The following is a 24823-nucleotide window of genomic DNA, read 5'->3' as shown; positions in this document are numbered from 1 at the left end:
GTATTTTTTTTCATGTTGTTATTCATGGCCTTGATGGTACAAAAAAAAAAATTAACATCTCTATTCAAACTGTAAACCTCATTTTTTTGCTTGTAACTATAAATTTCCATTTTTCCCTTTAGCTGTGGCTGCAGCTGTCATTTTTCGACAGTAATGAAAGAAAGAACGTTTTTTTTTTGGGTACCCCTGAAATTGAGACATCTGAGAATCAAATTTAAGGCTTTTTCAATGGCAATGCAAAACCCCCATCGCCTTATTTTGGTATTCTAGGATGTTGATGATGTTGCCTTTCAGTCAAAGAAGAAAAAAGAGCTATGATTTGGTCACCAAATAGTAAGAAGCTCTCATATTAAAATGCAAAAGATCGTAAATAACAAGAGTTCCATGGGGATGGTTTGGTGGGTTGGTTGGTGGTTTTCAGGTCAAACAGTGATACTTATTTATACAGAAAATGTTTTTTTCTTTATTCCTAGGATGGAATGCGTCCTCTCAGCAGCAGTCGAACTGTGGAAAGCAGCAACAGTAAATCAAAGACAGAGTTGGGTGTTTCAAGAGTTAAATCTTTTCTTCCTGTTCCTAGAAGTAAAGTCACCCAGCCTTCTCAGAATACTAAAAAAAGCAGCAGCAGTAATACAAGGCAAATAGAGGCAGATAATAACATAAAAAGAGAGAATTGGAATTTGCACAAAAAGAACAAATAGAAAAATCCAATAAATAAACCTGCCTATCTTACAGTTTTCTCTGTTCATATAATCTCTATTGCAAAGAACCAAGTACTCAAATATGTAAATATTTTTTAAAAACAAACTGTTTCCCTGTCATGTAAAGTTTGTACAGGACCACAGTTTTATTTCTATGTACATAGCTGGAAATTATATTGATTTAAACTTAAGAAATGGGCATTTTGCCACCTCTATAGATGGTTGGTTTTTTTCTTCTTTTATTACAAAAATTACTCATTTAAATGATAATATTCAGGGGTACCTACCACAGGATTCTGTTTGTGTATATACTGTACATAAATATATTCTATTAAGTTCACATGTTAAACTGCATTCAGATGAGTTGCACAATATGTACAACAATGGCTTAAAGCTATTGTTCGTGAGTTTAAAAGACATGTTTTTATTTTTGCTTAATGAAAAACTAACGGAATGTGGCAATAACTAAAATGATTGGAGATGCAGATCGATTGCTTTCAGCTACAAGCCATATTAAATACTTTGATTTCCCCATCATCTGCCTGCTGAATTGTGATTTTGTTTTTCCCAAGCTTCTCTTCCATCTAAAATGTCATGAATTTCCTTTACAACTTTTATCTTTTAAAAAACGAAAGAGATTGAGAAATTAAAATGCAACAAAAGTTATTTTTCCTCAGACTCTTATTCTTTGATAGAATTGAAGAAAATATGATCATTTATTAACTTAGTTTTTCTTGTATACTGTAAAAACTTTTATATACTTCGTTAGTGTTTTAAAAGCATCTGAGAAATAACAGTGTTTTACAGAAACAGATTTTACTGAAAAGGAATTTGAGCAAAAGCTTAACTACAGTATTATCCAAGATAATGTAGTAGCGATGAGTTACTATGTAATTATCAATTTCTATTGTGGGTTTACAGTGTAATTGCTGTGAAATGATTCTTAAGTTGCAGTTAAAATTAACTCTTTGTCCTTTTTCCTCAACTACTGAGGTGTAGATCATGTTCCCATGAGGGAGGGTTTCTACACAGGACGTATTTCCCCAGCCTCTCTCTATGGTAGCTGCAGTTACATCCTTGTGATTTGTAGTAACCTGGAAATGCGTGGTCGAGATACCTCACCTGTCAGGCAGGGGAAAGTGCAGAGTTTTCTTGAGATCAGACTTATACACCTTCTGCTGGGCTACTGGGAGATGGTTTGGAGGGCTTGGACAGTGACATGGTCATGCCTCTATTTCCAAAGGAGCATTTTTCTCAAATTAAGCCTGAAGGAGGAAAGGATTACCTGTTTCCTAATGCTTCACCTTTGTATGTAAAACAGCCATCCCAGACTCATGTCAATAAAAGTTTTGTATGGCATATTGTCTTTCTGTCTTCTAGTATGTATGTGTTAGCTCTGTAGATATCAAATACTGGAAGCTTATTTCTGTAATCATTTCCTGCATAATATATTTAGAAAGTAACTTGTTTTATTAAGACTTCCGTTTGCTATGTGATAGTAATATGTAACTGAATACAGACCATTTCTCTAGAGGTTGATTTTTAATTTCATATTTTTTACTAATTTTTGTGCTGAAAAGTGGGATACTGCTTTTGCAGGTAGTTCTTATCAGAATGAGTCAGCTACAGAGTGCTGCAGGTCAGAGCAGTGGGTCTCATCAGGTAGGATCCCTTACGTGCCGAAGGGGTGAGCAGTGGTGTGATAGCTTGTGTCAGAAGCTCAGGCATGGATTTCATGGTAAGAAGGAACACAAATGGAAAATGCTTCAACATCAGGATTTGTAATAACAATAAATTTTTTTTTTTTTAAAGAGCTATAAGAAAATTAAAATCCTGATGTGCTTCTAAGCTAGGTTTGTTCTGCATCGAAAATACACCTTGGAAATGTCAGACTTCATTTAGATCAAGAGTTAGCAGTGTGCTTCTGTGTGGGAAGACCTTGGGCACAGTGTCCTAAAGCATGTTTTGAGACATATTTTAAAACTATATATTGTCTGTGAGAATCAGAAGTCATCAGTGCTGTACTGTGAGTGAAAATCTGCAGAGGACAGAGTAATTTTGATCATCTGTTCGTGGTATGAAAGTTAGGTCTCTTGCTAAATTTAGCATTGCCTTTCGATGCCCTCATTATCTTCCTTTTTAGCTTGATGTCCTAAACTCTCTCCATCTGCATTTTTTACCTGACTTCTCTCTACGTCATTTTGTTTGTCTGCCTGTCAGTTCAACACAGTCTGTGATCTCCATACAGCTTTAATCACACAGTATTTTGCAGATCTCCTAGTTGAATCTTCTCTTCTGCAGTAATTGCTAAGCTCTCTTATTAGGCCACAGCAGTTCCTGCCTGATGGTGAAGACCACATAACCATAACACAGTTTGCTTGTGGACATACTGACTTCTCTGCCAGCTTATCACTTGGCTTGTGATAGATTGTGCAGAAGCAATATGTGTGATACAAGTCATATGTGACTTGTAATACCAGCTACTCTCATTTTGGGTTAGTAATGGGCAAAATCCTTTCTCCTCTTTCCTTCCTGTGTCTTAAGGAGAGAGGATTGAAGTGTATCTCTAGTGGGCCATACTGCTCCATGCTGCATTCTGCTCCCAGCTATTACCCCTTTCCATTTCTTTAAAAGAGGTAAGTGAAGAGAGGGATACCCTGTCTACATGGAGGAGTATCTCAGAAAGTATAGGGAAGCTTCTAAGGTTGAATCCATCCCACAGGCCGCTGAGTCAGTGAAAAACTTGTAATTTAGGCCCCATCTGACTACACTACACTCCTTATACATGGCTCAGTGTTTTCAACCAGAGGAACATGAAAGATCCTTCTCATCTGCCAATGACCGTGGTAAGTACTAAACATTCCAGCTCTCCACTTTAAGCCAGTCCTGAAAATAAAAGCTTTCAGCATCTCTCCTATGGTTCTTATTTCTTGATGAAGAATGTGGAATAAGTTCCTTAAAAGAATGTCTGAGTCCATCAGACAATATTTACTTAGGTTATTGGGTTGCTGAGTATGAACTCCAAAATTAAAAGCGTGAATAAACCTGCTCCATTGTTCAAGAAAGGCGAAAACATTCATTAGCAACAGCAAGATCAGCAGGCCTGAATTTCTGTGTTGCGTCTCTTCCCATAATACAGCTCATGTGATTTACAAAACACATCAGTGTAAAACTGGAGAAGAAAAACAGCCTCTGCAGGTTGAAATGCCTGGGAAAAGGATGAGGGACCACTTTCTTGGTGCTAACTCTGGCTAAAGTGATATTTATTATGGTCGAACCATAATTAAGAGACATTACAAAGCAGGCTGTTTTTCAGAAACTTGAAGTCAGAGAAACTGTTGAAGGCAGCACAAGGTGTGTTTGTACTGGGCTGTAGCATCACTCAAAAACCTCTGGTTGTGTTTTGTAAGGGTTGTATTTTGAGGTTGAAATAAGCATGAATAAACTTAGTAGAAATATTGTTTATCCTAGGAACAGGAAATTGGTTTAGGAGAACATGAGGGTTTGTAAAGGAAATGTGTTACTCTATTGCATTGCACATTGCTTAACTTGCAGTATTTTTTAGGCAGCAACTAATGGTCCATTAATGAACAATTGCACATCAGTTTTAAAGTGCTTTTTTTTCCCAAATGTTTAATCACAGCCAAGTAATGGTAGAGCTAACATGCCCAATCTGTAATAGAAAAAGGAGAAAAAACCCCACTTTTTAAACAAATAAAATGCAACAAAGGATGTAGTTCTGAAATTACCTCCAGCAAGTAACACCAATTCTGAATTAATGTGAGGAAATGCTTTTTGTAAGGTGCATTTCAGAGAAATAACTTAAACCTGTTGCTTAAACAGGGTAGAATTCAAGTAGTGTAGAGGCCATTGGGTGTTGAGCAGCTCTGGTGTACCAGGCTGATGGATTTGAAGGTTGTGCAACTAGAGGAGGTGGATCTTAAGAAAGACTTTGGAAAACAGATATTTGAAGAAAAAAATACAGCTGGTAAGACACCAGTTAAGCAGCTATGAAAGCAAAATTGTTGGAATGGCAGGCTTGTTTGACCTCAGTAAGATATGAGCAGTTCCTGCTAATGACAATTATCAAGCTGCTTTGGGTAGTTATTTTGTATGTAAGATTTATGAAGATGACTAAGTGTGTACAGTTCGATTTTTTTAGGCTATCCTTGCTTGGCCTTTGCTGTCCCAAGAGCTTATTAGTCCTGTACTAGCAGTGTGGACACCCTTCTCCCTTCTCCACTGTTCTTAACAACAGCTACAGAACCTCTGCAGAGTAATTACATTCTTTCCAACTTTTTTTTGTTTTGTTTTTTTTGTTTCTTCCTAGCAGGGTGTAAAATAAAATCTCCACATGTACTATTAAAGTCAACACGCTCTTCTCTTTGGCTATATATTGTACACACCTATATTTTAATAGTGGAAGTGGTCTTAATGATAAAGTGGTTTGGTGGGAGAATTTTTTTTTAATTGGTTTTATCAAATGTATGCAAAGCAAAGCACATAAAAAGAAAAATTCTCTTAAATAATGCTCAGCCTGTGTTTATGAAGATCACTGTTCTTTTCTTCCACTGCCCTTAGTTTATGGCCTCATTTTTTTTTCTTTTTCTCTTGTGCTCCATTTTCCACCATGAACAGCATGTGCAACTTCCCAGTTTAGCATCAGGCAAAAAACCCTGGGAGCTGTCATGTCCCTGACAGCAAGTACAAGAACATTTACTCTAGAAGGTAACGTGCTCTTCTTGACCTTTGTTGGGAAGGAGAGATTGTGTCCTCCTCCTCATGGAGGTTCATACCAACTTACCTCCTGTTCCAGCCTGAACTCCAAAGGAGCTGAAGCACTGGTTTGGGATCTTTGAAGGAAATAGCACGCTCTTCTCCCACTTCCCCTCAGAGGGCAAAGAGAGAAGAGCTTATGCAGTATCTTGCCTGGGCTCTTTGGGACAGGCAGTGTGGTGGTGGTAGCTGGGTACTGATGGCAGAAGCTGTTTCGACAAGTAGTGTGGTCCAGGGTGGGGGCAGTCAGTCTGCTGACTTCTTTTTCCTTCAGAGTGCTCCAAGTGTTTGTATCAGCAGCTTCCATATGTCCCGTCTACTACATGCTCCTGCTGTATTTACCTTGTTCTTTCCTGAAATGTCTCCTTGTCTGCTCAGTCCAGCTTGGCACCTTCTAACTCCAACAATGACCCCAAAACATTAATAACTGTGCAAGCTTTGAAGCATGCACTGATTCTAATGACGTAGTAGTTCTGCTGATTTTTCTGTATCATCTTGTTTATTTAGATAACAGACTCTCCCACATGGTATGTCTGCTACCCTGAGTAACATCCTGAAAAAGAGTGATCCTTGGCATGCCTCCTTGGGCTTGGCCACACTCCGCAGCAGCCCTGGCCAGATTTGTACAAATGGAGAGTGGGCTGTGTGAGAAAAGGGATAAACAGCATGAGGTGAATGACTTGAGGGGATAGAGGGAATGGAGATGGGATTCAAAAGTGATGCTATGTCAATATACATTTAGTTTTCCATTGTTATAAACGCTAAACCAAGCAGAGCTTAGTGGGAGAGAAACAGTGACATGACAGAATTGAAACTCGAGGATATCCAGAACGCTCTGTGAGCAGGAGACATTGGTTTGTGGAGAAAATCAGGCCGCAAAAGGAGGTGCCCCCACAGACAGAAACAGACTCTGATAAGTGCTAAAAGACAAACAAGAATAAAAGTACAGCATGAGGGACCAGGCAGGAAAAAACCCCAGATATTGCAGAGGAAATGTGTAAAGAGGGACAGAAAGTATGCAATGGGGGCAGAGCTAGAGGGAAACAAGAATGATACAGGGTGAGTTCCAGTGCTCGTGGGCTCAGTCAGACCCAGCGGCACCTTGAGCGTCACGCCCAGCACTCAGCCGGAGGCCGCTGCAGGACGGCGGCACAGCTCCAGCTGCTGCCACGGGATGCCCAGAAGAGTTTAGTTCAAGCCTTGCTGTAGGGCCTTCGCAGCTGTAGGGCTCAGGCAGTGCGAGGGACGCAGAGCTGAGCAGAACCCACTCAGCTGTGCAGCGTTTGAGCTCCGCAGCACCACCTAGTGCCGCCCAGCCAGCTCTGACAGGCCATTTTACCCAGTGGTTTTGTAATAAATAGAATGTAGTTATGTAGAATGTAATTATGTCCGTGTTTTGGAGATCCAGCAATGACTCAAGTAGAAGTAGCAGAACTGGTCTGCAGTGACTGCCCCATGGGGACAGGGGTGCTGTAATGTGTCGTATAGGCAGGGGTTTTTGGGTTTTGTTTGTTTGTTTGTTTTTATTTAAAGAAAAAATAATCTAAAACACCTGTATCACTAGAAGAATACTTTAGTGCACAAAGACAGCAGCGGACAGTACCTGGCCTAACTCTGGGGCTGCCCTTGTTTTTAACAGCCTAGTGAGACATCAAAGACTAGAAGCAAACCCTCCCCCCCAACAGTCCAAATATAAAAACTTTTTGTGGAAATATATTTTTCTTTGTAGTAAGTAATCACTCTTAAAATACATAATTCCCTTAGCAAAAGTTTGCAACAATATTAAAATAAATAAAATATCCTAATGAACATTCAATTCCATAATAAAACTGCAAACCAAAAGAGTATAAAAATTAATTTCATTATTCAAATCTACTTCTAAGAGTTTTCTTTCTTCTTTTTTTTTTTTTTGTTAGGCCAAAGTAAAAAGCATGTAAAGGTGCCAGACCTATGCAGTTCCATTGCCAGAAGTCCTACCTTTTGCTAGATACTGATGTCAGCCTGCACTAATCCCACTGTGAGTGTGTGCAGGGTCGGGTTGACAGCTCCTAGGTTTTAAAAGGAAATACCAATTCTCCCTTAACTCCAGAGACAAGACAGATGTTGACTGGCTTCCAAGTCAATATCCTCTTTTCTTTCATTCTCACCTACGCACGTGGCATTTGGCCTTTCCTGCTAAGTTGAAATTACAGTTGCTGCATGGAAAACAAAAAGGAGGAAGTTTTCTGTGTGCCTTGCTGATATTGTCCCTTAATTCGTTTGCAGGAAGTGAATCCAACAAAGCTGATTTTTCTATTTTCCACCCAGGTTTGATTATTTTTTTTGCATTCCTCACTGCTGTCTTGTCCTCTCGCCCCAGCAAGAACATTTCTAAAAGTTTTCTGAAACAATTATGTCAGGCTAGGCAGGTTACTTCTGCTTGCCATCTCGTTTGTACCAAATTAGAGCAGCTTTTGAAAGGAAATCTGGTTTCATCATTGTAAGTGGCAAAACTTCAAAGAATGTACTAACTTGCACATGATTAACCACAGAAGGGAAGTAATTCCCACACGCTCATGTGGTCACTGCAGTGAACACCTCCTTCAAGGTTCAATCTGCGCATGGCTCCTGCAGGTTCAGAAGTGCTGGTCCTGTCATCATGGGGAGCTGCTGACCGTTCACTCCACAAAGAGAGTGTCTACACAGTGTCTCACAGCCTTGTCTCCTGCACTTCTTCCTCTGTCTCCTCCTTCAAGGCAGTGATTTGGGGTCGAGGTTTGCGCTTGCTGGAGTTTCTGTGGTGTGCTGGGAGTAGTTTAAGGCGATCGGCGTGGCTGATGGCCTGCCTGAAGGAGCTCTTTTCATTCAGCAGCTTCTGAATGGACTCATACTGCCGCAACTTATTGTCCTCAATTACCTGAAGGAACATATCACTCAGTTAAATGCTCAGTGGTGGTGCTGACAGAATTCAGCTAGTGCAAGTACTGGAGCAGGGAAGAGATATGAATGCATAGCAAACATCTTCTAACAGAAAAAGCGCAATTTACAATTCCAATTTCTAATTTCTAGTTTGCTCTAATTACAACCACAAAAATATACATTAAAATTTTAGCATGTGGAAAAGGTGCCTATTGCCCAAGTGAAAAAATGCTGCTGGCCTTGCTGTTTTCTCCTTGTGACTTAGTTTTACCTCTGAGTCCATTCGTTGAAGTCTTCAAGGACTGTGGCATTTCCCTGGCACTGCTAAACCGCCCAATTAAGAAATTGTTAACTGCAGAAAACAGTTATATCACAAGCAGGGGGAGAAGGCTGCCAGCAAGGTGCCAGGCCTTCTCTACTTTCTTCTTCCCAAACAAGGAAGTGCTGATCACTTCTGTTTGAAGGAGACAACAGGTTTGCCCTGTAAGGCTGTGCCAGCCTCTCCTGTCAAACAGGAGACAGGGAAAAATCAGGCTCCTTTGCTGGCACTGCCGTGGGGTGAGGGTGAGGACACAGGTCTGACAAGAAAGAACTTCTGGCATCTCTGTTGTTAAAATGTGGTCTGGAGGGTTGGAAATCTGTTCCAGACAGAGGCAGCCTGGTTGCCAGGGACTGTGGGCTGGAGGGGAGGCCGAAGTCTAGCACAAATAGAGGAGCAGCACATCCAAAAGGATGCACAACCTGCCTATTGACTAGCCTGCTTCAACTTCAGGCTGTTCTTCCTGATGTGCTAATGCACCCCATCAAATATGGGAAATGATGTTTCCCTCTTCATAAAATTAAGATCCCCTCTTACAGAAGAGTGAAGAAAATAGAGAGGAAGGAACCTTATTTTTAAGAACAATTGCATTACTTGCCTTTTCTTTCCTTTACTAACCATTTTATATAAAAAAAGAAATACCCCATGACACTTTGTCCCCATGATGAAACATGAAAGGAATATTTACATGGCTTCTTGAAAGAAATCAGCAATTCTGATCATCACATGTTTTCTTAGGAAACCTCTCTTCCCCAAGCAGCCCCCTATTGCTCTAGTACAGCCATTTCTGCATTTGCAATTGTAAAGGTCTGTGAGATGCTGAGACTTTTCTGGAGCTCCTGAGCCAATAAAAAATAGAAGGCACCTGGATCAGCAGCTGGATAACCTACCCAACTTTCCTTCTGGTTGACAGAGGGAATCCTGCTCCTCCAGAACATGACCCAGCCCATCTGAACACAGGTGATTGTGACAGCTCAGGTGAAAGAGCAATAGGAGGTTGCGCAACTGCCCTGAATGACCTCCATCAATTAGAAAACATCATAATTTCCACTTGGTGCATTTTGCATGTTCATCAAATGTAATGAAACAACAGCAAATGAGCCTATGAGAAATGCTCACCAAAAATCGCTGGCACTCCAGCATCGCCTCCAGCCTGTGTTCGGAGAGTATCACCGTGCAGTTGGCAAACGCGTGCTTCAGGGTCTTCCTGATCACTTGGGAAGTTCTGAAAGGCAAACATTGGCATTCAGACTGCAATGTGCATGCCCACAACTGTATTGACCCTATGTAAAAGTCTGGCTGCGTGTTGCAAAGCTCACATGCACAGACACCAGTGCTCTGCAGTGCCTCAGCATGCTGCATCTCTGCTCTCAAAGTACCTATTAGCCATAAAGTTAAGGTTGTAACCAAGCTTCTCTGATCCCCCATGCAGAATTACTAACATATATTACTGAAATCAGGTTTAGTAACAGACGAAACAAGTTACAAAAGGCCTCTTTAGATGATGCTGCCTCACTGATTTTCTTATTTCGGATTAGAAGACAGAACAAATGAACAAAACGTACACAGGGTCCAGGTGAGCACTTGGTTCATCGAGCAGCAAGATTTTAGCTTTGCTGAGAACTGACCGGGCAAGGCACATCAGCTGTTTGTGGCCATGACTCAGGACACAGCCTCCATCAACAAGAACAAAATCAAGCTTGCCTGGAAACTGCTCAATTACAGACTTCAGCCCAACCTGCCAGAAAGAAAAAAAGACAGGAAGAACTGGTGAGATATAGTTACTGCTGACTGTGGCAATGTACGTTGTTGGAAATGCTAAGGAAAGTGATTTTTGAAAGGAAAACAGGCCTCTTTAGTCACTAGGAGGTTAAAAAGAAATGACCAAAATTCATATGCTACATTACAGCAACAGAGAAAATAACCCCACTCACCAAGGCCACTGTCTCTACAGCTCTGAGAGTGTTTCCAAAAGCTCCTTTTGCTACCCCAAAGGCCTTGTGCATTTTATTTATACTAATGGCATCAGGGCTTCCCTCTGGCACTAGTGACAAAGCATTTAGAGGGATGCCCATGCCAAGTGAAGCTGCTGCCTTTGGACTGGAAGCCAGAATCCAGCCCAGAAGATGTTTTCTGACTGTTTCTTCCAGTGTTCCTGTTTGGTCTCACTGGGAGATAAACACCCCAAAACAAAGATTTCCATCTTCCACAGATGTGGAACACAAACTGCATTCCTTGACCTTAGCAGCAGCATTTACAGAGGCATTTTAGTAAAATATGAGAACTAAGAAACATATGTGAGTTTCACGGCTCCAAAAAACATTATAAAAATGCAATGCAATCCCAGTAATTTATTAAGAGCCCTCTCTTGGATTTTTTAAATATTACTGATCTGCAATTAGTTTGCATTCCATGGAAAACAAAAAATTGGAATTCCTACTTTGTGTTTCCATTTTACATGGATACCACATTAAACTGTGGTTTGTGGGTACATGTTGAGTTTCTGAAGAGGTCATGCTTAAATTTCTAAGCAAATTAAGGCCAGTGCTTTTTTCCTTACTTCTCTTTTGAACACATCATGTCCTTTAATGAAATTTTACATCTAATGGCTGGAAAAGGTGCTTTCTTCTTAAAACTGCACAAGGTCTCTCCATGTACCCATAGGGTCCAGACAGCTGATTGCAAGAGTAAAACTTAGCCTCGCAGGTTGACACAATTCAAGTGGCCTTGCTCTCTGCAGTTGGTTTGAGGAGCATAAAAAGCTGATGCTGATCTCAGCAGGATCCTTAAAATCCTCAGCAGACAACGTGAGTCAGGAATAAGCTGACAGTTAATTTCTGTGCCGTGCTCCCAAGTTACACTGACTCACTGCCACTAATGAGACTGACTTCAAGAGCATGATCTTGGTAAACAATTCAATCACTCCTAGTAAAAAGCATTACAGCTCTTTTTCTTTTCTATTTGCTTTGCACTCTTGCCTGTGCAATGAAAACCTCAGTGTTAAATATGGATTTGCCAAACTCCTTAATGATAAACACTTAATTTATTTTTTCTTTCATGCCATTGTAAATGAGCTTTAGTTCTTTAAAATTCTAAGCTCAATTCACACGCACACTGGAAACAATCCTCAAAAGCAGGAGAGCTTGTCTTCTTCAAGAGAGAAGATGTTGATTCATTTTTTCCCCAGCCTCAGAGAAGCAGAGAAGCAGCACTGAGCACCCTGTTACCTTTGCTAAGACTGTATGAAAAGCTGCTGTCACACCACCTAAACAAAAATGTCATGATGTTTTTGTTTGACAGTATATTACTCACAGAAAGTGTCTACTTTCCCTTTTTCCAAATGTAGGGAAGAAATTAGATAAACCCAAGAGAGCAAGTAGAGACAGAGTTTTAACCTCCTGGATGGGAAAGGAGGAAGCTTTCAGATTAAGTCTCACACTTGTAAGCATTTTCTGATACTTAGACTTGCAATGAACAATGAAAACAGCACCAATTCATGGTTAAGTCTGTATTAATTAGGTCATCTGTATGCTGGAAAAAGGCATCTGCTTCCCAGTCTGCAGTCTTTCCCTCCTGTAATGCTCACCTGCCTTTCCCCTAGGCATTATGGACACCTCTGCAATCTATAAAGTACCACCAGAGCCAACAGGTGGCACTTGACAACTGCAATGCATGGGGATCAGTGCAATGCAGAAACAGAATATGGCCCTTAAACTTGGGGACTTTGAAAACAAAAATATTGCTAAAATGTCAACATAAAATTAGAGGAAAACATTTAGGTTTCTGAAATCTAATATTTCATAATTCTTATTTTCCATGACAGAGAAAGCTCCCATGATACAAGCAGTATGTAAGCCTAAATGCCTTGTCAGAGAGTGCTACTCTCAGCTGGCTTCACACTGGCGTGAGAATTGCAATAACTGTATTTACAACTAATAAGAAATATTTTTTAAAGCACATCATTATCTTTCCTCCGCACTTTTTTCCTAAGACTTTACATAAATGTAAAATATGACAATCATTTGACCTACACTGCACCCTTCTGTAGCCACATCACCAGAGGGAGACAAATAACACTGAACAGTTTTACCTCCTCGGCAACTTTCCATATTTCTTCATCATTCCACTGTCCATAAGGATCCAAATTCATCCGGAAAGTTCCAGAAAATATGAACACTTTCTACAAGAAAAAAATATAGATATATGTACATAGTTAACTTGAAACATTGTATAAAGCACTGGAAATTGTAAAGCGTATAGAGAAAAGAATAACCTTCTGCAATTACCAAATAGAGCTTACTGCAGGTTTTTAATTTTTTTAAAACATTGTTCCAAAAAGAGTGATTTTGAAAATCCTTATATAATAAGGTCTTAAAAAAGTCTTAGCCAAACTTGTCTGAAAACAAGCAAACCCCAAATTTCAGCAGTTTTCAGAATAAAAGATTTCCTGTATTTTCACTTTGAAATAAGCCTTTTAAAAACTAGTTTTGATGCTTCAGTATGTCAAACACATTCAAACATAAAAAACCCCTTGTTAAACCGCAATTTTGTTTGGAGAGAAAAAAACTGTTGGATATTTGTCAAAATTTGAGGACACTGTCCTAAATTGTTTTTCATCAATGAATTTCCCTTTTTCTAATCAAATATAGCCAAATAAGTATTTCAGCATCATTCCCTGACATTTACCATGTCAGGGTCCTATCTCAGAAGAGGTTTTCTTTCCCTCACACTACCACGTCACTGAGATGTGACAGAGCATGACCAGGTTCATGGCTGCAGCAGCAACAACCTGCTCTCCCTGCTCTGTCTCACGCCCGCCTTCTGCTGCACAGCATGAGGAGGACGCGCATTTTCTGGCACTGAGAATGCACCCTTCTTGCACAGGAGGTTACTACTCTCTTCTGCTTTCCCCAGCAGGACAAGCAGATTTAAGCGAACATCCCTTAGATACATGTTTTGTGGCTCAAAAAGCAATGATTCAGACAAATTAAATATTTGTTTAATCTCTTTTTACATGGGGTGGGTGTGTCAGATTCTGATGGAAATGAGATTCTTCGAGGGACACTGAGGTTGTACAACATTTCTTAACAAGCCATTGTTTTCTATGCTGTAAGGTACACCTGCTGTATGTAGCAAGGAGAACTTGCTCTCAAAGAATTTAAGTGTCTTGTTGAGAAATATGACCATTTGCTTGCTCTTTCCTTGTACGCCACAAATACCAAGAGGAAAGATTTGAGACAATTATTTTCTTCTGTCTTTTTAAATAAAATATTTATTTAGAGAAAACATGTTGAAATGCAAGTGATTCACAGCCACATAAATTCTTGGAGTCTTGGTAGTCAAATGCTACCAAAAGCAGTGAACGAGTAGCTGTACCAGCAGAAAATAGCTGAGAGAATACAATTAACAAGTGTTTTCCCAGAGTTTGATTTGTCTAACACAATTTCCATTTGACCTAACATGGAAAGCGACCTTCATTGCTTTCAAAGTGATTTAAACACACATTTATATTCATCGTTTAATTATGATTAATTAAAAGTTTTAATGTTGCAGAGGAAAATAAATTACATTAATTAATTTGCTTGATTAAGATATATATGCCATTGTCAACTTATTTGGTGCAAGAGAGAAGGAAGTACCTGATTCAAGAGACCAGAGGAGAAAAGGAGCTGCACTGTGGTGCCCTGCAGTCAGTGGGATGGGTTAAAGTGCAATGAGACCTTCACTGCATGGCCAGCAATACACTGACTGAGCTGCAGCAGAGGCAGCAGCACACAGAGCTAAAAATTATATCACTGAAGTACTTTTTGTAGAGACAAGGCAGAAAGAGTAGACTCTTTCCTTTATAATTGTTCTCCTTAATAACAGTGAAAGCTTTGATGAAGTACAGTGTACTCCTTTTCCCATGTCCTACACTGGTTAGGTGGCATGAGTGGGGTGACATATTTGCAGCAGGATTAGGTTCTTCCAAGTAATGGGTGTGGTGGAAACAACAATGCTGTGGAAACAGTGTCAGACATGGGTTTGTTCACACTGTGAGTGCAATACATTTAACTAATGGAACAGGTATTTTCATTTCTCAGTGGTAAAGAACAGTTAACTGAACAAACCAGTTTTGAAGATAGGGCTGAATAACATTCCTGCTGAAGTACAGCAGGCAGAGCAATAAAGGGTATGACTTTCTTCAGAAGCTGCTGCTATTTCTAATAACTGTGCTTTTGAGAACCAGGGCACTAAAAGTAAGCTATTCCCAACAGCAGGGTTGTTTGGTTTTTTTTTCCCCACAAGGTAAATATTTCATTGTCCTGAATTCTGGTACTTCTCTCTTCATTTCAACACCTCCTTCCTCCCAGCTCATTAGAAACCACATAGGGTTCACTTGAGTAAATACCATGTGAGTCACACAGGCAGTTTAGAGTCTACTTACAAAGGGAAGAAGAAATACATCTTTACATATTCTTAAAAACTAGAAGTCTAAAGTGAAAAAAAATACCAAGTCAATCCCAAGGACTTACGTTGTTCATAAATACGGAAGAAGTAGAAATAAGGAGAGCATTGGAAGGGGCAATGGATGGCTGGGGAAACTGGCAGCAAATCTGCCAGTTCTTCTAAGTCACTTGTTCAGATTTGCACAGGATGATAATGGGTGTGATCATACAACAAATAGTTTCTTAGACCTGACATCTGCCCATAAGCAAAACACTCTGGAACATAAATATGGTCATGTTTATGTTCTGACCGCCCCAAATATTGTAACTCAGTCCCTCTGAAGGGCATTAATCCCCATCAGCAGCTACAGCCATTGTGAGCTGGCAATAAGCTTCCTAAGCTATTTAAGTGTTATGTGGAAAATCAAGACCCTGAAGTATCTCAGCAATTGCATACAGAAGAGTTAAGGATCAGTTGACAAAAGGCTGCTAAGGAGTGAGAGTATCCTAGCTGTGAGTAGCTGCTGCTGCTGCAACCTGTGTGCAGTCCTCAGAAAGACCCATGGCCCCTTCTTCCCACATGCCCCAGGGCTGGAGAACAAATGCAACATCAGCTGGAACCAGAGAGCAGCTCCAGGCACAGAGAAGTTACGAGTAACAACAGCATGACGTCCATGCAGCCTTCTGTGCTTTTTCTATATTATAGCAACAATACCAACATGAAACAAAATCAAGTTACTATGTGAATGCTTTAGTTAGGTGCAGAGTTAGAGGGTTTTTTTTCAATAAGTGTCCTTTAGGGACTTCACATTGACATTAAAATATCGACAGGTAGGAATAAGAGCACAGGAGAGCAAGGAAAACCTCAAAGTTTTTTGGGACCTGTTCTGTAACGTTCTCTCTTGGAGATGCCAAAACATCTGGCTCCCATGGAGCTTAATGGTAAACGTAAGTGCTGTGCTCCTGGCAACACTGAACCCATGATGCAGAAAGCAACCTATATACTGCCCAAAACGAACCCATGGGGTTATTAACTACTATCCCCAGTTGCTCTGTGTATAGGTCTGATGCAGCAGACGCTCCCCAATACGGTGACGCCGACTCGTCCCAATGCCCTGCAGGAACCCAGCCTCTGCAGGACCCTCTGTGGGACCACCCTGGGGAGCAGCACTGCTCAGCAGCTGCACCGGACACGAGTGGGCAGGCACACCGCAAAACAGTCAACCTCCAAAAGTGAGCAGCCCTGAAGGGTATGAGAAACAGTGCTGGAGACAGGCAGACAGGGACAGAATCAATGAACACAGCGTGATAGCTGCTGAAAAACTGAAACTTCAAATACAAAAGTTGTGAAATTTCACTTCAGTAAAAGAAAGGAGCAAAACTGATTTTATTTTTTTTTTATCATCTGTCAGTCCCACAAACTATAGTAATCTTGTACTCTATGCTAAGCTTAATTTTAACTCTATATGGAGTATTTACATGTAGAAAACAGTGTAAGATCTTCTAGGATGCAGTGGAAGAACACTCAAGAAAACATCAGAAATCATCCCCTTTCTTGGAGCTAGCAGCATGGGTGTCAGCTTTCTGATCATTTATGTTAATGGGAAATTGGCTGCAAGTTTCCTGTTTCCATTAAAAGCCAAATTTCTGAAGACATTTTCTGAGTCTGACTCTGTTAAATACTTCAGGATGCAATCTGCATGAGGACCTGTGTACAAGAGAGCCTCAGTGTGATGAAATCAAATGCAGCTGGAAGTCCTCTCCCTGGAAATGTAGTGGGCAAACGCCTGCAGAAGCATCATCAGAAAGGTCTGTCCAGAAAGAAGATGGGTGCAAAGTTACAGCCTGGTGTTGCTGGTGGAATTGTTCTGCAGGAGAATGACAAACAGGCTGTAGGAGCAGTGCTGTGGGTAGGCTGTGCTTCAGAACCATGTGAGAAGGTACAGGAAGAAACTTCCTTGTGGGTGCTTCAGGAAACATATTTTACCCCTTCACACCACTACAAGGCACTGACAGCCAGATTTAAGATACTGAAAGAAACAGGGGTTTTGCCTTTGCTCCAGCTCAGTGTGATCCCTGACCACACTGCATGGAGCAGAGAGCAGTGTCTTAGAACACTGTGTGTGCTGTGCAGTTGTGCAACAGTGAGGTTCCCACGGAGGAAAAGCACTTCTTTTCTCCTAAATTGGGAAACTTAGGGTTAAGGAAGAGAAGGAGAGTGTTGGAAAGTTTTCAGGAGGAAGCATGCCTCAGGTAGAGCTCCATTCTCCTTTTGTTAGCGAAGACTCTCCTGGAGACAGCGAATATCCAGGTGTTGCTGGAGGCGAGCCTCCCAGGAAAGGAAAGGCAACTTTTTTTTTCCATTCTGAAGCTGTAGGTGAATGGCTAAGAACAAAAGGCTCCCTCTGTTCTGCCAGGAAAGGCAGGGTGGCATATGCAATTTCTCTTTCCTGCTGGGAAAGTGCTGCTGAAAACTTCATTTTGTTCTGAATGTGGGAACTTTTGAGGCATAATGTGCAGTTCTTTGGCAAGGCTTTGGGACAAGAGCTGTGAGCTGAAGAATGCAAACAGGCTGGCAACTCTCGTGACCTTCCAGAGAATGGAAGGCTGGGATTATTTGGCACTGATCCACATATCAGGGACTTGTGAACTGAACTAAATGTGTAATTTTAACAATGAACTAGCAATGTGCCTCACTAGCAGAAGGGCAAGTTACACTGCTCATGTAAAAAATGTCTCTTGAATTTTGCTGATGGTTGCAGAATGATAATTTCTATACCATTAGCAAGTCTATAGTGAGTACTCAGCTATGAGAATTATTCCTCATATTTTTCAGTGGGACAATGACTACTTGTTATCAAGTATTGAGTTTTCTTCTCAGTCCACGCATTCCCAAGGACAGTTGGAGACAGAAAGCAAAAACCCTGCTGGGCAACCACATGCCAAAGGGAGAAAGGGCTGAGAGCAAAAGGATGACTACGGGAGAGACAAGGAAGCCCCTTCCAATACAGAAAGTTATACTTGGCCATATAGGAAAATTTTGCAGTGGAGACATAGCTTGTACTCGTAAAAGCATTTTTCATCCTATACAGCCATGCTTTGGAGGACAGCTCTGTAATACACCTGTCCTCCAAACTAAATAGATGCAGCTACACATGCAGTTCACTGCATAGCTGCCTTGATCTGAAGGGGGGACTTCTTTTCATAATCGCAAGCAACAATCATGCTGCAGAACTGAGCCAGTTATAATAAAGAAATAAAAGTTTAAAGGAATAGATAGATGTGAAAATGTTGAAGAGAGAACAGAAAGGGTGACAACAGGTCAACTATCAAAGGCCAGCTTGCCAAGCAAGCCTCAGTTCAGCAGGCAGCATGTGACTGGTAGACCTCAGGTAAGAAATTAATCCAACCAGTGGACTCACCACTGCCCTGTTGGGCTTGTTTTGTTGAAGGAGTAATGTGGCAGTAAAGAAAGGGTGTGTTCTGGCAAGGTCAAAGGGCTAAAAAATTGCTGCCTTTGAGGAAATTTCAGAGTATGATTGTGGAAATGCACAGAGAAGAGAAAATTGTGCCTTTTTTGCACTCCTGTTTTAAATAAATGCCACTAGGGCTACTGTGGAACAACATTTTTGAAAGGGAAGCTATCACAACTCAGAACTGATCATGAAGTAGAAAAATTTAATTCCGAATCCTCCTTGTGTTTGTAAAATCAAGGCCATTGTTTTTCCAGCATGAGCATTTCAGCATCTTTTAACAGCATCCAAAGCTGTAAAACTAACAGCATATTTTTAGTTAAACTGGCTGGGTGTCCCAGAGTATCTCCAACTATTTTAAAATTCCTCATGTAGTCAGTGCACAACAGCTTTATACTCCACATACACTCGCCAGTTTTTTAAGACAGTAACCACCTTTCTGAGACAGGACACTACCTGGAAACAAACCATATGCACAGAAACCAAATGCAACAGCTTTATGGTGGAGACAGGATGCTGGGAATAGCACAGTTAGGGTTTGACACCTAACAGTTAAAAGGAGATCCTTGGTCACCCTGTTTGGCGCACCCCTTGTGGGTCTGTCAAAGAGAAGGTCAGCCAGGGCAGCCAAGGATCAAACCATATTTGTCAGTCTCTAGGGTTAGTAGCCACCCCTCAAGTGTGGATAAAGGTGGGGCAGACTGCATGGCCCCTCACAGTGTGACCAGCTGATCTGCAACTGCTCTCCCTCTGCCTCACAATACTACAAGTGACTCATTGGTAAGATTGCCCTCAAATACTACATGAATTAATCTGCCAAGATTAATTCAGTCACAAGATTCCCAAAGGAAAGAACACTGTATAGAAAAGACTGTATACATTTTATAGCTGAAGAACTATCTGATGTATAGCATTCAAAGAAGACAAGGCCAATACATGTTACTCATGTATCAGCATTGTTGGTAAGGACTGACAGCTTTCAACAACAAAAATACAAAACATGGCATTAAAATTATGCAGTTAATTCCTTCAGTTTTCATTCCTACCCTTACAGTGAGCAATCACCTTTTAGTGTTACTGTATGCAGACAATAACATTAATTTTTCAATCAGTTAATCTAATAATTAGCTGTAACTAATGCAAGACAATGGTCCAGTGGCAGGGATGTTGGCAAGGGACTCAGAAGCCCTAGGTTTAATTGTTTGCTATCAGTCTGTCAGGGAAAACAGGCAATGTACAGTATGCAGATGTTAACCATAATATGTGATGTAGGGCTTCAGAAAACAGTAGCTGAGGACACTTATTGTATTTTTTCTTCAAGGGGCACTATCTTATTTTGAATCAACATGCAAACAGTGTTAAAGGAGCAGGGATAAGCAGGCTAGAAACCCTACTGCTTAAGTGTGCTGTACCTTCCAATTTCTAGAAAAGTTCTTGTGTGAGTGGCATAGAAACCCTAAAAAGACAAAGTTTGCTGTGAATCATTGCATCCATCCACCCATTCATCCATGCCACTCCCCTTTTCACAAAATCTGTGTTCTGTTTGTTTCTCTACATACAAATAACAAACTTCCATCTTGAAGGTAACTATGCACATAAGGATATAGAACCAATGAAAACAAAGGCACAAAAATATACAATAATCTCATTACCTGAGGAATCACTCCAAATGCCTTTCTCCATTGCTGCACGCTTACTGTGTTCCAGGAAACTCCATCAATCTGGATATCCCCTTCTGTATCCAGCAGTCTTAAAAATGCAAAAAGTAAGGTGCTTTTTCCTGAGCCTGTTCTTCCTAAAAGGCCTACCTGCAATGCAAATTGTAAGAGCCAACATTTTATACTGTTCATATATTAATCACAGACTAAGGCAAAAACCTTAGAGATCTCATCAGTGAAGAACAGTCCAAATGGATCTCAATGGGATAGCAAATGTCATTCAGTTGGGAGTGATAAAAGCCTATAGCAAGGGCTGAATCAAACACTGGGCCAGACTTCTTAGCTATGTTAAAATTAACTAAGATGAAAAATCTGATAACCTACCCTTAGCTGAAAGTCAGAAATTTACTTATCTATTATCTTGTACTGATTAGTCCAGCTCTTTGTACCTTTTCCCTTCATTTGCTATGAAGCACTCTTCAGCAAAGTCACATGCAGCCGACAAAAACTAATTAGGGAGTGCACTTGAATCACCCTAGTAAGCTACTCCATTTTCATACAACCGAAAATAGAGGGCATAACTCTGATCAGACCATGAATTTGTAGTGGGGTAGCTTGGGCCTGAGGCAGTGATTCCAGCACAAACCATGCCATTGGCCACTCCCAAGGAGTTGTGCAAGTCCTCAACCGACCCAGCTGATGGAGACTTTCCTTATCTCTAGGATGAGGAGAAACATCATACATAGAGTTTTCTTTAAGAAAGCTCTTTTCCCCTTGTACTGTTGCACTGACCAATTACAGGAGCAAGCAATATCTGCAGCAATCCCCAGCAAACACTGAAATGCTGCCTTTTCCAACATCTGGGTTTACATGGCTAGTGATGTCCTGTCTGAGTGCGGTCTGCTTTTGTAGGGTGACCATATACATCCAAAGGTGAAGAAGGGGATTCTTCCTGGTGCCTGGCATCCCTTTTGTAACAGTGCCTCAGGCATCCAAACCAGATGAGCAGTCTGTGCTTTGTTGCACCTACCCTATCTACTGATTGTGTAGATTTGTATTCCAGTCTACAAAAAGAGCATGAGGGAACTACAGTCCTGTTAAGTCTAACCTCAGTTCCTGAAAAAATCATGAGGAAGATTATACAGTGTACTACTGAAAGGCATTTAAAGAATAATGCCATCAGGTACAGTCAACAGGGTTCACAAAGAGAAAGGGCTGTGTAACTAATAACATATCCTTCTATGATGCAGTCACCCACCATGTGGATGAAAGAAAGGTGGTGGATGTAGTTTTTTCTGGATTTTAGCAAGGCTTTTGATACTGTTTCTCACAGCATCCGTCTGGACAAGTTCTCCAGCTGTAGGATGAGTGGGTTCACAGTGCACTGGGTGAACAACTGGCTGAAGGGTTGTAGTGAATGGGGCTACATCTGGCTGGTGTCCAGTCACCAGTGGTATTACTCAGGGCTCAATCCTACGGCTGGCTCTGTTCCATATATTCATCAATTATCTGTATGCAGGAGACAAATGGACCATTACAAAGTTTGCTGATGATACCAAACTGGGAAATGCTGTTGACTGTCTTGAGGACAACAGGCCTTGCCAAGGGATCCAGATAAATTGGAGCACTGGACAATGATTAATGATATTTAACAAATCCAAATGTCAGATTCTGCACCTGGGATGGAACAATGCCAGGCACAAGTATAAATTGAGATAGGAGGGTCTGAAGAACAGCCCTGAAGAGAGGACCTGGAGCTGACAACAGGATCAAGAGCTGGCAGCCAAGAGGACAAACCCCCTCCTGGGGTTCATCAAACACAGCACCACCAAGCTGGTCAAAAGGGGTGATTATCTTGCTCTATTTAGCATTGGAGCAGCCTCATCTGGAGTGGTGTGTCAAGTTCTGGGCTCCACAGTTTAAGAAGGATGTGAAAGTCTTTGAATGTATTCAGAGGAGGGCAACAAAGTTGGTGAAAGGGCTGGAAAGGATATCCTATGAGGGGTGGCCAGGGACTTTGGGCTTGTCTAGTTTGGAGAGGAGGCTAAGGTGCAACTGATCTCTTCTCCCTGGGATCCAGTGAGAGGAAATGGTGGGAATGGTTCAAAGTTGCATCAGGGGAGGATCAGACTGGACATAAGGAAGCATTTATTTACTAAGAAAGTGGTCAAACACTGAAACAGACTTTCTAGAGAGGTGGTCAATGCCCATAGTCTGTCTGTTTTTAAGAGGCATTTGGACAATGCCCTTGGACAATGCTTTAACTTCTGGTCAGTCCTGAAGTGGTCAGGCAGCTGGACTAGATGACTATGTTATTCTATTCTATTCTATTCTACGTCTCAACATAGCAGAACTCTCCCCTCTCCTGTTTGGTTTACCTGTCCTTCTCTGGCGAGAGAAAAATCCTCACCAGTTTAAGGAGCATGCTTACATCTAAACCCAGGGTACATCACTCAGTTTGAAACATAGCCCTTGAAAAAATGATCTTTGTTTTTACTGCTCTGCCTTCTCTCTGTACAGTACAAAAGTATCTTTTATCTTTCATACTCCATTGCTTCATGGGATTTTCCAGGAAGGAAATCCACCAGACTGCAGCAGCACCTGCATCTCCAAGTTCCAGGAATCACAGGTGTCTCTCTTTCAAGGCAGATTGGCTTCAGGATGGTGCTACAGGAAGTCAGAGTTCTGGGTTCAAAATTTTGGTGTCCTCAAACTTAGTAGATGAAACATTCAGTTCAGTTAAACCAAGAGAGATCAACCAAATCTGGCAGAGACTGGTGACATCCAAATCAGGCCCGAAGATCTGCCCTGTGTCAAAGCCACAGAGTTGTCACTGGACCTGTTTTCTCATCTATATGGGACAGTTAAAATCTCCTCTTCATCTGTATGGTTCCAGCTTAGGAAATCACATCACCCTTTCTTCCCATCCCATCAAGGTTGGTACTTTAGCAAGAACTAGAAGCAAAGTGTTAAACTTCTACCTAAATGCTGTCCTTAAACTAGAGCTCTTTCTTGAATCCAACCCCAAACACACATGAAGATTAATTAGAGGCTTGTCAATCCTCTAAAGAATACAGCTCTTTATGGTCTGTAATATAATAATTCAGGGTGGCATAGAGCCTTCATGGAATGGGCAGGATGGCACCTCCACCCTCCGGCTGCCGGAATCACCAGTGCATTACACTTGGCACAGCAGCCAGTATTCTTTCGTGCCCTGCCCCATCTGGGTCAGGCTGCCCCCAGCACCTGCGCTCACCAGCAAGCTTCCCTCTCCCCAGGAGAAGGTGGACAATTTCAGGCACAGGAATACAACTTGAAGAACTGCTACATACATATTTTATCAGTATATTCTGCTCCTGATGACCAACAAACATCCCCACTGTTCTTCACTGAGCTGTAAATAGTGCCAAGACTTCTAGAATAACTGAGACAGATTTTTCTTGCCTTCTTTTTTTGTTTGTAGTCAATAAGATGAGCTCTTTTTAAGAACAGACATAAGTCATTTCTGTTCTTCAGGTACTTTAGATGATATTTTGTTTTGCAAAAATTTCATTTACAAAACCTTACTGGACTCAAACTCCTCGTTAGTCATTGAATAGATTTATAATGACAATTCTATAGTTAAGCTAATAGAAGTCAGAACAAACACAACAAAACAGTGTCTTACCCTCTGCCCTGAACTTATCGAGAAGGAAATGTTTTCTAACACAGCAGATCCTCCTTCACCATATTTGGCCGTAAGGTCTTTCACAGTCATTTGGCCCCCGGATGGCCAGTTCTTCTCTTCCTTTACATGCCTGTTTTCAATTACAAGGGCATCTGAAAACTGATTATTTTTCTGTGGTTTAATGCTTTTTGTCTCTTCTGTTGGCATGTCGATGAATTTAAATATTCGTCCAACAGACCGCATCTGCAAGATAAAACAAACAGTATTCTAACTGTAATTAATTCTAAACTAACAAAACAAATGAAATAAAATTATTCCTAAATCCTAGCCAGAACAGTGAGTCTCATTTCTGTGTATGCTATACTATGATATCATTTTCAAAGGTATGATACTTCTCATACAGAGCTCTAGACTGACAGAATCACAGAATATTCTGAGTTGGAAGGGACCCACAAGGATCACTGAGTTCAACTCTTAAGTGAATGGCCCATAGAGGGATTGAACCCACAACCTTGGTGCTATTAGCATCATGCTGTAACCAACTGAGCTGATCTCAGTAGTACATTGTGCTTGTACTACTGGCATTGGTCCAATATGTGATTCCTCTTGCCTCCTTTTTAAATTGATACAATAGCTCTTTCCACCTTTAAAAACATATTTTGAAAACTTGTGACGACCCCTGTATTAACCTGATAACCTGAGTAAAGAACGTATAATCATAAAAGCAACCCTGGCATCTTAAACTCCCCTCCTTCCTGCTGTATGGGGTTGCCCAAAACCTGAAGTTCCTTGAACAATGACTGATAACCAAAGATCAGCAGACTGTGTGGAATTTTAAAGATGCAAAGCAGTAGCATCAAGAAGAAAAATCATCAGACAGTAATAGTTGAGTATTTATGAGAA

At 41.0% G+C, this 24823-nt stretch overlaps 2 protein-coding genes across 2 annotated transcripts in view; one reads left to right on the top strand and one right to left on the bottom strand.

Moving 5' to 3' along the window:
• Positions 1-2060, top strand: part of CTTNBP2 (cortactin binding protein 2) — a 77643-nt gene extending 75583 nt beyond the window's left edge. Inside the window, 2 exon segments of the mRNA XM_027659356.1 lie at positions 474-684; positions 687-2060. Of these exon segments, the coding sequence (XP_027515157.1) occupies positions 474-684; positions 687-718 (243 nt within the window). The 3' untranslated portion in view covers positions 719-2060.
• A 5271-nt stretch (positions 2061-7331) lies between these two features.
• Positions 7332-24823, bottom strand: part of CFTR (cystic fibrosis transmembrane conductance regulator) — a 75806-nt gene continuing 58314 nt past the window's right edge. The window contains exons 22-27 of the mRNA XM_027656860.1: positions 23921-24163; positions 20248-20403; positions 12785-12874; positions 10260-10432; positions 9814-9919; positions 7332-8373 (exon numbers count right to left, since the gene is read on the bottom strand). Coding sequence (XP_027512661.1) covers positions 8167-8373; positions 9814-9919; positions 10260-10432; positions 12785-12874; positions 20248-20403; positions 23921-24163 — 975 coding nt within the window. The 3' untranslated portion in view covers positions 7332-8166. The remainder of the gene's footprint in view (positions 8374-9813; positions 9920-10259; positions 10433-12784; positions 12875-20247; positions 20404-23920; positions 24164-24823) is intronic.

This window comes from Corapipo altera, unplaced genomic scaffold (assembly GCF_003945725.1).
Source record: "Corapipo altera isolate COAL_440 unplaced genomic scaffold, ASM394572v1 1, whole genome shotgun sequence".
Taxonomy (NCBI): Eukaryota; Metazoa; Chordata; class Aves; order Passeriformes; family Pipridae; genus Corapipo; species Corapipo altera.
The sequence above is the reverse complement of the archived record's forward strand: the minus strand, read 5'-3'. Positions and strand labels throughout refer to the sequence as shown.